This window comes from Salmo salar, chromosome 19 (genome assembly GCF_965601325.2).
Source record: "Salmo salar chromosome 19, fSalSal1, whole genome shotgun sequence".
NCBI lineage: Eukaryota > Metazoa > Chordata > Actinopteri > Salmoniformes > Salmonidae > Salmo > Salmo salar.
The window spans coordinates 31677827-31693102 of record NC_138309.1 but is presented as its reverse complement, the minus strand read 5'-3'; the positions used below and the strand labels follow the sequence as shown (position 1 = coordinate 31693102).

Genomic DNA, 15276 nt, shown 5'->3' with positions numbered 1-15276 from the left:
AGTCCCTCCTGCAGCAAAGCACCCCCACAACATGATGCTGCCACCCCCATGCTTCACGGTTGGGATGGTGTTCTTCGGCTTGCAAGCATCCCCCTTTTTTCTCCAAACATAATGTATGGACATTATGGCCAAACAGTTCTGTTTTTTGTTTCATCAGACCAGAGGACATTTCTCCAAAAAGTATGATCTTTGTCCCCATGTGCAATTGCAAACCATAGTCTGGCTTTTTTTATGGTGGTTTTGGAGCAGTGGCTTCTTCCTTGCTGAGCGGCCTTTCAGGTTATGTCAATATAGGACTCATTTTACTGTGGATATAGATACTTTTGTACCTGTTTCCTCCAGCATCTTCACAAGGTCCTTTGCTGTTGTTCTGGGATTGATTTACACTTTTCGTTCATCTCTAGGAGACAGAACGCATCTCCTTCCTGAGTGGTATGATGGTCCCATGGTGTTTATACTTGCGTACTATTGTTTGTACAGATGAGCCCTACAGACGTTTGGAAATTGCTCCCAAGGATGAACCAGACTTGTGGAGGTCTACAATTTTTTTTCTGAGGTCTTGGCTGATTTCTTTTGATTTTCCCTTGCTGTCAAGCAAAGAGGCACTGAATTTGAAGGTAGGCCTTGAAATACATCCACAGGTACACCTCCAATTGACTCAAATTATGTCAATTAGCCTATCAGAAGCTTCTAAAGCCATGACATAATTTTCTGGAATTTTCCAAGCTGTTTAAAGGCACAGTCAACTTAGTGTATGTAAAATTCTGACCCACTGGAATTATTATACAGTGAATTATAAGTGAAATATTCTGTCTGTAAACAATTGTTGGAAAAATGACTTGTGTCATGGACAAAGTAGATGTCCTAACCGACTTGCCAAAGCTATAGTTTGTTAACAAGAAATGTGTGGAGTGGTTGAAAAACTAGTTTTAATGACCTAAGTGTATGTAAACTTCCGACTTCAACTGTAAATATATTAATGAGCGATGGCTGTGCGGCATTGGCAAGATGCAGTAGAATATAGTATATACATATGAGATGGGTAATGTAGGATATGTAGACATTATTAAAGTGGTGTTATTTAAAGTGACTAGTTATACCTTTATTAAATCCATTTATTACATTTATTAAAGTGGCAGGAGAGTTGAGTCTGTATGTTGGCAGCAGCCACACTATGTTAGTGATGGCTGATTAACAGTCTGATGGCCTTGAGATAGAAGCTGTTTTTCAGTCTCTCGGTCCCTGCTTTGATGCACCTGTACTGACCACGCCTTCTGGATGATAGCGGGGTGAACAGGCAGTGGCTCGGGTGGTTGTTGTCCTTGATGATCTTTTTGGCCTTCCTTCCCGGAAGATTCCCATGATTTTGGAATGAGATGTTCGACGAGCATGTGTCCACATACTTTTGGCCGTGTGTGTGTGTGTGTGTGTGTGTGTGTGTGTGTGTGTGTGTGTGTGTGTGTGTGTGTGTGTGTGTGTGTGTGTGTGTGTGTGTGTGTGTGGGGGGGGGGGGGGGAATACAGACTATCTAAAAAAAAGGCTGGTTGGCTCATCTCAGTGGCAAAAAGTAATAACTTTGCAGCTGTTTCTGATGAATAAACAATGCCATGCTGGTGGGTGGTAACATTCAAATAAAACCCACCCTGAAATGAAACCTAGGCTGAAAATAATTTGTACATCATATCAAAGGAAAAGACAAATAAAACTTGGATCGCACGGATTTGCACTAAGTGGGCAGTTCTGACTTGTCACTTCAAGCCCAAATACTGTATATCACACTTTGACTAAAACGATTACTTATTGACTTAAATGGTTGTGCAACATCATGGGTAAGCTCTGTCTTTCTGCTCGATTGAATCCAGCCCACGGTTGTAAGGTTCCTACAGGACTCATAAACAACCTATTGCCGCTTCTGGGGATCAGTGTTTGGGTAGACCGACCTACACACACATGCACACACACACACACACACACACACACACACACACACACACACACACACACACACACACATTCTTTCTAATAATTATCTCTCTCTGTAGGTGTTCTAGCGATCCTAGCTGTGGGAGTGGTGTCCTCTACCCAGGAGCTGTACCCCAGCCGGACCCCCGAGGACCCTGTCTCCATGTCAGCGCCCCACAGCAGCCCCCCTAACCCACTCCTGCCTCTCCCAGACTGGCAGCAGGAGGGCTCCAGCAGTGGGGACCCTTGGTCCCCCCAGGGAGGGGCGCTGCCCACAGGCATCATCAAGCCCACCACAGCCCTCAGCTCCTGGGGCTGGCATCTAACCCACCACACCAGCCTGGCACACATTGTGACAACACCCAGTAAAGACAGCCTCATTCATGCTGCAGTTACTTTCAGTCCTAACACTGTAAACTCTGTGAGAGTAAACCAAGACCCTGGCCCTAGCTGTGTCAGCCCCAGTCCAGTCAAGCAGGCCCATTCCCCCAGCTCTGGTGCTCTTAACCCAGGCCACAGCTCCAATTCTCTCAGTGCAGACCAGGGCCTCTTGCCCAACTCAGTCAATCAAGCCCATAGCCCAGATCCTGTTAATGTTAACCAGGGCAACAGCCCTCCTAGCCCTCCCAGCTCTGCTGGCCCACAGAGTGAGGTAGCTCCAGCTGCGGTGGAGGGGGCTCCAGACTCTGGGTCTGCCCTGGCTTCTTCTTTGCCCAGCCCGCTCACAGAGAGAGAGGATACTCTGGGCCCGGAGCTTGGTGGTCCCCCGGCCCCCACACACACCCAGGAGCCCCAGGGGGGGAATGTCAAGGAGCCCACAGACCCCAGTCAGCAGGACTTCACCACTGAGCTGCAGCCTTCCTCTCTCTCCTCCTCCTCTTCATCAGAGGATGCTTCTCTAGATCAGACCCTCAGGGAGCATGTTGAAGCCACGCCCAAGCTTTCCCGACCCCACGCCATCACCCTACGGGAGGTGCACCCCCTGGTCAACGAGGACCCCACCCTGGAGCTCAAAACAGATGGCAATGTCACTTTTCATAGCGGCAGTGTGGAGGGCATCCCTGGCGAGGACCCCTCCTCCCAGTGGAACAGCTCGTCCGCTACGGAGCCCCCCTCCACAGCCAGTGGGAATTTTCTGAACCGACTGTTCCCCGCCACCACTGCAGACCCCTGGGGTCCTGGTAATGGCTCCAGCCCCACTCTGGACTCACCGCTGTCCAGCGCCACCATCTGCCTGAGCAAGATAGACATTGTGTGGATCGTGTTGGCCATCAGTGTGCCTGTGTCCTCGTGCTGTGAGTATCAAATAGCAACCTGATGAATGCTTTGATGCCGAAACATGTTTTTTTTTGTTGATAACAAAGCCCTTTATATCAAATGTCAATTTCCTTCTATTAGGGATGAATATATATTGTACAATTTAAGTATAAACTCAAAGCCTCTTAGAGAAAACCATATCAAAGGCAAAGAGGTTAGAGAAATTGTGTTTGAGTCACTAGGAGGCTGACCACCACTTTTACGAGGCTGAGATCACGTTCATACCACCCAACCTGTCCACTGAGACAATGTGATACATAATGAAAGAGCTGGACTGAGGTTGTATCGTTTTAGAGGCTGTACTGACTTTGCCTCCCCCTCTCCCTCCTTCCCCTCCTCCCTCCCTCCCTTCCTCTCCCCCTTCAGCTGTCCTGCTGACCGTGTGCTGTATGAGGAGGAAGAAGAAGTCTTCGAATCAGGAGAACAACCTGAGCTACTGGAACAATGCCATCACCATGGACTACTTCAACAGGCATGCGGTGGAGCTGCCCCGGGAAATCACGTCCCTTGACAATGCTGAGGTACACACAGTCCTGAGACTGACTGCCACTTTTATTATTAGACCAAAGAGGACTTCCTGTAGGATATGAGAAATGTTACACTTGAGGGGAAGGGCCTGTATATAATGTTATTACTAAGTTACAGTCCCCGAGTCTGGCACTCAATTGCTTTAGAGGGGACTTCTTATTTAAGTGAAAGGGTCTGTTTGTAATGTTGTTGTGAAGCCTTGATTCAGCATGGTATAATGGACATTTAGTCCAATTGATATAAGCTGTGTGATGGCATAGATTAGAGTTTAGAAATACCAAGGGATTTGATGAATATGGAACCTATATTCATACAGGCATTACAATGTTGGGCTCCTCTAAATTAGGCTCCTCAACTTGACATGAATTCAGTGATGATACAGAAAATGTAAATCAGCGAGCCAAGTATTGTTGCCAAGTAGCTAGAGTACTTTAGTAGACATGAGGTCAGCATGTGGTTACAGTGGACTATATTCCACCCTGGAATGACTGATACTCAAAAGTTTCCACACACCTACTCATTCAAGGGTTTTATTTTATACATTTTAGAATAATAGTTAAGACATCAAAACTATGAAATAACACTTATGGAATCATGTAGTAACCAAAAAAGGGTTAAACAAATCAAAATATATTTTATATTTGAGATTCTTCAAAGTAGCCACCCTTTGCCTTGATGATAGCTTTGCACACTCTTGGCATTCTCTCAACCAGCTTCATGCATTTCAATTAACAGGTGTGCCTTGTTAAAAGTTAATTTGTGGAATTTCTTTCTTTCTTAATGAGTTTGAGCCAATCAGTTGTGTTGTGACAAAGTAGGGGTGGTATACAGAAGATAGTCCTATTTATTAAAAGACCAAGTCCATATTATGGCAAGAACAGCTCAAATAAGCAAAGAGAAACAACCGTCCATCAATCCAGAAAATTTCAAGAACTTTGAAAGTTTCTTCAAGTGCAGTCGCAAAAACCAACAAGCGCTATGATGAAACTGTCTCTCATGAGGACCACCACAGGAAAGGAAGACCCAGAGTTACCTCTGCTGCAGAGGATAAGTTCATTAGAGTTACCAGCCTCAGAAATTGCAGCCCAAATAAATGCTTCACAGAGTTCAAGTAACAAACACATCTCAACATCAACTGTTCAGGGGAGACTGCATGCATCAGGCCTTCATGGTCAAATTGCTGCAAAGAAACCACTACTAAAGGACACCAATATAAAGAAGAGACTTGCTTGGGCCAAGAAACATGAGCAATGAACTTCTTTGTGAGACGCAGAGTAGGTGAATAGATGATCTCTGCATGTGTGGTTCCCACCGTGAAGCCTGGAGGAGGTGGTGTGGGGGTGCTTTGCAGGTGACACTGTCAGTGATTTATTTAGAATTCAAGGCACACTTAACCAGCATAGCTACCACAGCATTCTGCAGCGGTACTCCATCCCATCTGGTTTGCTCTTAGTGGGACTATAATTTGTTTTTCAACAGGACAATGACCCAACACACCTCCAGACTGTGTAAGGGCTATTTGACCAAGGAGAGTGATGGAGTGGTGCATCAGATGACCTGGCCTCCACAATCACGCGACCTCAACACAATTGAGATGAGTTGGGCCACAGAGTGATGGAAAAGCAGCCAACAAGTGCTCAGCATATGTGGGAACTCCTTCAAGACTGTTGGAAAAGCATTCCTCATGAAGCTGGTTAAGATAATGCCCAAGAGTGTGCAAAGCTGTCATCAAGGCAAAGGGTGGCTACTTTGAAGAATCTCAAATATAAAATATATTTTGATTTGTTTAACACTTTTTTGGTTACTACATGATTCCATATGTGTTATTTCATAGTTTTGATTTCTTCACTATTATTCTGCAATGTAGAAAATAGTACAAATAAAGAAAAACCCTTGAATGAGTAGGTGTGTCCAAACGTTTGACTGGTGCTGTATATATGTGGACTACAGTGCCATCTGCTGTAAGATTAATGGTAAACGCTAAAATGTTCCACTTCAACGAATAATTTTGGTGTAATTTTAGACCTTTAGCTTATCCTGTATTTAGTCCATCACATTTCAGTTCAATCTATTTACATATTGTTCTTGCTATGAAGCCAGTAAGTCTTATTGGCTCTCTTCTCATCTGCATACTGACCACACCTCTATTTCTGGTTTGTCCTCTTTTTTTTGTTCCCTCCATCGCTTTCTCTCTCTGTCCATCTCTCCTCTGGTGGTGCAGGAGTGGATGCCGAGGCTGGAACATGTTTAGGATGCTCGTGGTGACACACAGGTGTTTTGTTGCGTCCCTGTTTTATTCCTCCTCTCACTGAAGCTGTGCCTCATCCCTTCCTCCCTCCCTCTTGTTCTTTCCTAAAGTGCCTCTAGCTTGCCGTTACCATAGGGATGAATTGTGAATAGATTTATCTCTATGGCTGTTACAGTCAATATCTATTGCTTATTTTTCCTGAATAGCCTTTTTCCAGTGCAACCTAGAATATAGTACTATATATAGTAATTTGTTTATGTTAGGGTTTGGGGTATTGCCAGTTAGAATGTACCTCTCTTTTTCTCCTCTCTTTCTGTAGGGCTCGTACTTCTGAATCACTGTGTTGTTTTTTTTTCTTCAGCTTTTTCTCCGCCACCCCCCACCCCATGTTCTGTCTTTTAGCTGAGCAACCACCACTATTTCTCGCTCCTCTTTCTCTCTCCCTCTGCTGTGTTGCGTTTTCTGCTGAGTCACCCTCCTTTGCCCTTCTTTCTTTCTTTTCTCTGTCATGGAGTCTGTTCAACTCCCGTCTCTCCTTCCCTCTATTTTTCTCTCTGTGTGTTCTCTCTGCTAGCGTAATCATTCAGCCATCTTTTGTCCTCATGAGAATGGTTTGTGTTTGCCAAGTCACAAAACACTCTGCCCTGAATCTATAGCGTGTACCTGGCATGAATCATGCCCATTTATGTGATGTAGTGTCATGCTAATGTATATGTTGTGTGTCTGTGTGCGTGCATGTGTGTGTGTTCCAGGAGCAGGAGACGTGTCTACCCCCTAACGGGGACTACAGAGGCAGCGGGGTGGTGCTGGTTAACCCTTTCTGCCAGGAGACCTTGTTCATCAACAGAGAGAAGTCCTGCGACATCTAGAGAGGAGGGACGTTGGTCTTGTGGCCATGTCCTGAAACCACCAATACAAGACTGTCAAAAATAAAAGTCTGACTTTCAAAATTAAAGTCCCCCGCCACGGCTTTCTCCCTACACTGTCATTTTTATATATGTGGTAAATCTTCAGAGACTCCCACTTTATATTGCACATTATGAATATATAGACAAGACTAAAAGAAGAGCTAATAACAGACACTATTTACTATGAGGGTGCACCCGCATATTTTTCTGATGTACATTTTCTACAAATGCTTAATTGTGATAAGGGTTTTTATGTCTTTATAAAGCACTGAGTATGTGGGATTTCCATTTTGTTACAGTGGCTTAATGGTGAGAACATTGTGGATGTGGCCACTTGAATTCTGCTTTAGAGAGAAGATATTCTGTAAGAACGTTATGTTTCATTTTCTTTTTAATCAAACCCCAAATAATTACTGAAAATCCTGTTGAACTTGAATTCTGTACCTACGAGATTTAGGGCAATGTTTGTGAGACCAGGTTTTAGTAGAAGAAATGGAGGTGTTATAATTTGAACTGCCTCTGTAGCAGGGGGACTGTCTGTCTGTGTCTCTCTCTCTTTGCCTATCTCTTTCTCTCTCTCTCTCTCTCTCTCTCTCTCTCTCCTCTCTCTTTGCCTATCTCTCTGCCTCTTTGCCTCTCTCTGCCTCTTTGCCTCTCTCTCTCTTTGCCTCTCTCTTTCTCTTTGCCTCTCTCTCTCTCTCTCTCCTCTCTCTCTCTCTCTCTCTGCCTCTCTCTTTCCTCTTTGCCTCTCTCTTTCTCTCCTCTCCCCTTTCTCTCTCTCTCTTTGCCTATATCTCTCTCTCTCTGCCTCTTTGCCTCTCTCTTTCTCTCTGTCTCTTTGCCTCTCTCTCTCTCTGCCTCTTTGCCTCTCTCTCTCTCTCTCTCTCTCTCTCTCTCTCTCTCTCTCTCTCTCTCCATATATATATATATGTGTTATGGAGTAGATTCTGGTTTTGGCACTCAATGAGGTTTGTTTAATGTCTAACCTTTACTAAATATTTTGAGACCAAACTTATTGTAACCTCCCTCCATAAGTACAGTATTTGTCCAGGAGCGTAAACTACGTTTATTACTGTAATGTATAGATATTGAATGATATTTTATTTCATTTCTGGTTGTAGAAATGAAAAAGTCCGTAGAAATCATGACCAATGAAAATACTGAGATAATATTTTATCCTGAATATTTACTGTGAGCACATAGTGGCAGTTTAATCAAACATACGTATTTTGTTTCATTATCAAATCAATTTCAGTTTGTCACGCTTTACTTTTGCTTTGTCACATATTTATATTTGCTAAATGCTGCCTCTGTTACTGCGTCTGTTTGTCACATTGTGAAACGCTGACCTGTTAAATAATACTTCCCTGTGTTTGAAGATTTTGTTGAATTATCTTTTTGTTGAATATGTTGTCAATCTACTGGATGTATGTCGCTGCAATGGGCATGTGGTGCCATACCAGAGAAAGGGTATTTTGCTACATGTAGAATGGAGAGGAGGGGCAGTATCTATGGTCCACCGTCATGTATTTTTTGTATCGTAGCATACACTGTACTTTTTACAGCTGAGCAATAAAAGAGAAAAGCTTTTAACATTCTCTGTGTTTTACTGACTATACATTTGTTTTACTCCTTCCACTCATCAATGAAGACTGTAATGACGCTTGTTATTGTTGCATATTAACTGCGTAGTCCTCCTGAGAAATTGTTTGTGCCACTGCCAAGTGTAAACTGGGATAAAACAAATTCATATTTTTGGTCTTTTATTTTGTCAACCTTTATTTGAATTGACCATGAACGCCTGCTTGCTGACCCCAGCTAAACCATTGACTGTTCTAGAATGTTCTCTGTTCATCTATGCTGGATCTGGCAAGTGGCCATTCTATACACATGGCATCACTGTCATTGGACAAAGCCTACACTTTGCTAATGCTTATCTAGAGAGCTTCACTACTTGAAGTTCATTAATGAGCTGTCACTTTTTCCTCCCAAGCCCAACAAAAACACTTCAATATATTACAAATTCAAATACGAGATATACTAGAAAAGTATATCTTAAAAGGTGCAACATGCAGAAATCTCTCCGCCATTTCCTGGTTGCTAAAATTGTAATAGTTCACATAATTTCAGTTCATGTGACAAAACAAGCAGTCATTGTGTGGAGATTGTACCATCTCAACTGCTGTGAAATATATTTTCCATAACCAACAATATTGTATTTACAGCTATTTGAAGCTGGTGTACAAAACTAAAAGTAAAAGATGCAAAAACTAAACATAAGAATGGGAAGCATAGAAATAGCGCACATAGAACAGATCTACTGCTACTCAGACTGGCTTTCAACGAGAATGACAGATTGATAACATTTCTATGTGAACTGGTTTGGGACGTACAGCTTCAGTACGCTATACATATACTATCATTTAACCTAAACACATTTATTGAATGTGTACTTTAAATTAATTGTTTTTCAGTGTTTTAGTATAGTACAGTGAGCTCCACAAGTATTGAGACAGTGATAAATGTTTTGTTGTTTCGGCTCTGTACTCCAGCACTTTGGATTTGAAATGATGCAATGACTATGAGGTTGTATGCATTTGCTGTTTGTTTTGGTTCTTTCAGATTATTTTGTACACCATAAAAATGAATGGTAAATAATGTATTGTGACATGTTGGAGTCACTTTTATTGTAAATCAGAATATAATATGTTTCTTAACACTTACATTAATGTGAATGCTAACATGACTACGGATAATCCTGAATGAATCGTGAATAATGATGAGTGAGAAAGTTACAGACGCACAAATATCATACCCCCAAGACATACTAACCTTTCACCATTACAATAACAACAATCTGGACACAACCAAAACAGCAAACGCATCCAACAAATGTATAGTCACAAGCTTGATGTAGTCATTGCGTGCTATGAATATGGGACTAACAATGGTGGAAAAAGTACCCAACTGTCATACTTGAGTAAAAGTAAAGTTACCTTAATAGAAAATGACTCAAGTAAAAGTGAAAGTCACCCAATAAAATACTACTTGAGTAAAAGTCAAAAAGTATTTGGTTTTAAATATACTTAAGTATCAAAAGTAAATGTAATTTCTAAAATATACTTAAGTATTAAAAGTAAAAGTATAAATCATTTCAAAGTCCTTATATTAAGCAATCCAAATGGCACCATTTATTTATTTATTTGTATTTACAGATAGCCAGGGGCACACTCCAACACTCAGACATCATTTACAAATGAAGTATGTGTGTTTAGTGAGTCTGTCAGATCAGAGGTAGTAGGGATGACCAGGGATGTTCTCTTGATAAGTGAGTGAATTGGACCATGTTCCTGTCCTGCTAAGCATTCAAAATGTAACAAGTACTTTGTGGTGTCAGGAAAAATGTATGGGGTAAAAAGTACATTCTTTTCTTTAGGAATGTAGTGAAATGAAATAAAAAGTTGTCAAAAATATAAATAGTAAAGTACAGATACCCAAAAAAACTACAATACGTAAGTAGCACTTTAAAGTATCTTTACTTAAGTACTTTACAACATTGGGGACCAAATACTTAACTTTTTACTACTTTAATACACATAAGTGAATTTGTCCCAATACTTTTAGTCCCGTAAAACCGGGGCACTATGCACAAAAAGTGCTGCAATTTCGAAACCCAATATGGATTGAAATACCCTCAAATTAAAGCTGACAGTCTGCACTTTAACCTCAAAGTCATTGTATAATTTCAAAGTTCTGGAGTACAGAGCCAAAACAACAAAAAATGTGTCACTATCCCAATACTTTTGGAGCTCATTATCATTACACTTAAGCACACTATTAAAAGAGTACTTACATTTCATACGCTTCATTTGCAATATAGTACATTAATTCAAAATACACTTGTAATTGTTTTTAAGTTGAGTAAAGCATTAAAACAATCAAGCAACCCAGAAAAGTGCTAAAAATAGCCCATATTAACATGCAGCCTGAGAAACAAGGTCCATGAAGTCAATAACTTGCTTGTAACAGATGACATTCATATCTCTGAAACTCACTTAGATAATACCTTTGATGATACAGTGGTAGCAATACATGGTTATAACATCTACCGAAAAGACAGAAATGCAACAGGGGCGGGAACCACATTCCTGTAAAGCTTAGAGACGATCTAACGTTAAATACTGTTGAAGTAATATGGCTACAGGTTCATCTGCCTCACCTAAAGCCCATTCTTGTGGAAAGCTGCTATTGACCACCAAGTGCTAACAGTCAGTATCTGGATAATATGTGTGAAATGCTTGATAATGTATGTGATATCAACAGAGAAGTACATTTTCTGGGTGATTTAAATATTGACTGGCTATAATCAAGCTGCCCACTCAGGAACAACTTCAAACTGTAACCAGTGCCTGCAACCTGGATCAGGTTGTCAGTCAACCTACCAGGGTAGTTACAAACAGCACAGGAATTAAATCATCAACATGTATTGATAACATTTTTACTAACGCTGCAGATATTTGCGTTAAAGCAGTATCCAAATCCATAGGATGTAGTGGTCACAATATAATAGCCACATCTAGGAAAACCAAAGTTCCGAAGGCTGGACCTAATATAGTGTATAAGAGGTCATACAAGAAGTTTTGTAGTGATTCATATGTTGATGATGTAAAGAATATTTGCTGGTCTGTGGTGTGTAATGAGGAGCAACCAGACGCTGCACTTGACACATTTATGAAATTGCTTATTCCAGTTACTAATAAGCACGCACTCATTAAGAAAATGACCTTAAAAACTGTTAAATCCCCTTGGATTGATGAGGAATTGAAAAATTGTATGGTTGAGAGTGATGAGGCAAAAGGAATGGCAAATAAGTCTGTCAGTCCAACTGATTGGCAAACGTACTGCAAATTAAGAAATCATGTGACTAAACTAAATAAAAATAAACTAAACTATGAAACAAAGTTAAATTATATAAAGAATGATAGTAAAAAGCTTTGTGGCACCTTAAATGACATTTGAATCAGATGGCTTATTCATCACAAAGCCCACTGATACTGCCAACTACTTTAATGACTTTTTCATTGGCAAGATAAGCGAACTTAGGGATGACATGCCAGCAACAAATGCTGACACTACACATCCAAGTACATTGGACCAAATTATGAAAGACAAGCATTGTACTTTTGAATTCCGTAAAGTCAGTGTGGAAGAGGTGAAGAAATTATGGTTGTCTACGGACAATGACAAGCCACCGGGGTCTGACAATCTGGATGGAAATTTACTGAGGATAATAGCAGAACATATTACCACTCCTATTTGCCACATCTTCAATTTAAGCCTACTAGAAAGTGTGTGCCCTCAGGCCTGGAGGCAAGCTAAAGTTATTCCGCTACTCAAGAAAAGGAAAGCCCCCTTTACTGGCTAAAATACCAACCCTTAGTAAACTTCTGGAAAAAATAGTGTTTGACCAGATACAATGTTATTTCACAGTAAACAAATTGACAACAGACTTTCAGCACGCTTATAAGGAAGGACACTCAACAAACACAGCACTTACACAAATAACTGAGGAGATGATTGTGGACTACAGGAAAAAGAGGACAGAGCACACCCACATTCTCATCGACAGGGCTGCAGTGGAGCAGGTTGAGAGCTTCAAGTTCCTTGGTGTCCACATCACCAACAAACTAACATGGTCCAAGCACACCAAGACAGTCGTGAAGAGGGCACAACAAAACCTATTCCCCGTCAGGAGACTGAAAAGACTTGCCATGGGTCCTCAGATCCTCAAAAGGTTCTACAGCTGCAACATCGAGAGCATCCTGACTGGTTGCATCACTGCCTGGTAAGGCAACTGCTCGGCCTCCGACCGCAAAGCACTACAGAGAGTAGTGCGAACGGCGCAGTACATCACAGGGGCCAAGCTACCTGCCATCCAGGAGCTCTATAACAGGCGGTGTCAGAGGCTTCCCTAAAAATTGTCAAAGACTACAGCCACCCTAGTCATAGGCTGTTCTCTCTGCTACCGCACGGCAAGCAGTACCTGAGCGCCAAGTCTAGGTCCAAAAGGCTTCTAAACAGCTTCTAACCGCAAGCCATAAGACTCCTGAACATCTAATCAAATGGCTGCTACTCTCTGTTGTTATCATCTATGCATAGTCACTTTAATAACTCTACCTACATGTACATATTACCTCAACTAACCAGTGCCCCCGCGCATTGACTCTGTACCTGTACCCCCCTGTATATAGTCTCGCTATTGTTATTTTACTGCTGCTCTTTAATTACTTGTTACTTTTATTTCTTAATCTTATCTGTATTTTTTCTAAATGCATTGTTGGTTAGGGGCTCGTAAGTAAGCATTTCACTAAGGTCTACACCTGTTGTATTCGGCGCATGTGACTGATATAATTTGATTTGATTTGGCTGAGAGAAATTGATGATAAAATGATTGTGGGGGCTATCTTGTTAGACTTCAGTGCAGCTTTTGACATTATCAATCATAGTCTGCTGCTGGAAAAACATATGTGTTATGGCTTTACACCCCCTGCTATAATGTGGATAAAGAATTACCTGTCTAACAGAACACAGAGGGTGTTCTTTAATGGAAGCCTCTCCAACATAATCCAGGTAGAATAAGGGCTTCCCCAGGGCAGCTGTCTAGGGCTCTTACTTTTTTCAATCTTTACTAACAATATGCCACTGGCTTTGAGTAAAGCCAGTGTGTTTATGTATGCGGATGACTCAACACTATACACGTCATCTACTACAGGGAGAAATCCCGGAAACACTTCAAATCAAATGTTATTTGTCACATAGACATGGTTAGCAGATGTTAATGCGAGTGTAGCGAAATGCTTGTGCTTCTAGTTCTGACGATGCAGTAATAGCTAACAAGTAATCTAACAATTTCACAACAACTACCTTATACACACAAGTGTAAAGGAATTAATAAGAATATGTACATAAAAAAATATATATGAATGAGCGATGGCCGAACGGCATAGGCAAGATGCAGTAGATGGTATAGAGAACAGTATATACATTTGAGATGAGTAGTGTAGGGTATGTAAACATTATATAAAGTGGCATAGTTTAAAGTGACTAGTGATACATTTATTACATCCAATTTGTTATTATTAAAGTGGCTAGAGATTGAGTCAGTATGTTGGCAGCAGCCTCTCTATGTTAGTGATGGCTGTTTAACAGTCTGATGGACTTGAGATAAAAGCTGTTTTTCAGTCTCTTGGTCCCAGCTTTGATGCACCTGTACTGACCTCGCCTTCTGGATGATAGCGGGGTGAACAGGCAGTGGCTCGGTTGGTTGTTGTCCTTGATGATCTTTTTGGCCTTCCTGTGACATCGGGTGGTGTAGGTGTCCTGGAGAGCAGGTAGTTTGCCCCCGGTGATGCGTTGTGCAGACCTCACTACCCTCTGGAGAGCCTTACGGTTGTGGGCGGAGCAGTTGCCGTACCAGGCGGTGATACAGCCCGACAGGATGCTCTCGATTGTTCATCTGTAAAAGTTTGTGAGTGTTTTTGGTGACAAGCCGAATTTCTTCAGCCTCCTGAGGTTGAAGAGGCACTGTTGCGCCTTCTTCACCACGCTGTCTGTGTGGGTGGACCATTTCAGTTTGTCCGTGATGTGTACGCCGAGGAACTTAAAACTTTCCACCTTCTCCACTACTGTCCCGTAAATGTGGATAGAGGGGTGCACCCTCTGCTGTTTCCTGAAGTCCATGATCATCTCCTTTGTTTTGTTGACATTGAGTGTGAGGTTATTTTCCTGACACCACACTCCGAGGGCCCTCACCTCCTCCCTGTAGGCCGCCTCGTTAGTGTTGGTAATCAAGCCTACCACTGTTGTGTCATCTACAAACTTGATGATTGAGTTGGAGGCGTGCATGGCCACGCAGTCATGGGTGAACAGGGAGTACAGGAGAGGGCTGAGAACGCACCCTTGTGCGGCCCCAGTGTTGAGGATCAGCGGGGTGGAGATGTTGTTTCCAACCCTCACCACCTGGAGGCGGCACGTCAGGAAGTCCAGGACCCAGTTGCACAGGGCTGGGTCGAGACCCAGGGTCTCGAGCTTAATGACGACTTTAGAGGGTACTATGGTGTTAAATGCTGAGCTGTAGTCTATGAACAATATTCTTACATAGGTATTCCTCTTGTCCAAGTGGGTTAGGGCAGTGTGCAGTGTGATTGCGATTGCGTCGTCTGTGGACCTATTGGGGCGGTAAGCAAATTGGAGTGGGTCTAGAGTGTCAGGTAGGGTGGAGGTGATATGGTCCTTGACTAGTCTCTCAAAGCA

General features: G+C 42.1%; 1 protein-coding gene across 4 annotated transcripts in view; it reads left to right on the top strand.

Moving 5' to 3' along the window:
• LOC106578662 (uncharacterized) overlaps positions 1-7685 on the top strand; it is a 91714-nt gene extending 84029 nt beyond the window's left edge. For 2 of the 4 annotated variants that reach the window (XM_014157711.3, XM_014157712.3), the window contains exons 3-5: positions 2043-3257; positions 3646-3800; positions 6808-7684. In XM_014157711.3, coding sequence (XP_014013186.1) covers positions 2043-3257; positions 3646-3800; positions 6808-6924 — 1487 coding nt within the window. In that variant the 3' untranslated portion in view covers positions 6925-7684. Of the gene's footprint in view, positions 1-2042; positions 3258-3645; positions 3801-5286; positions 5710-6028; positions 6080-6807 lie in introns of those variants that run through there. The other 2 variants (XM_014157713.3, XM_082965698.1) reach the window with 2 other exon arrangements.
• Positions 7686-15276: the final 7591 nt, after the last annotated feature.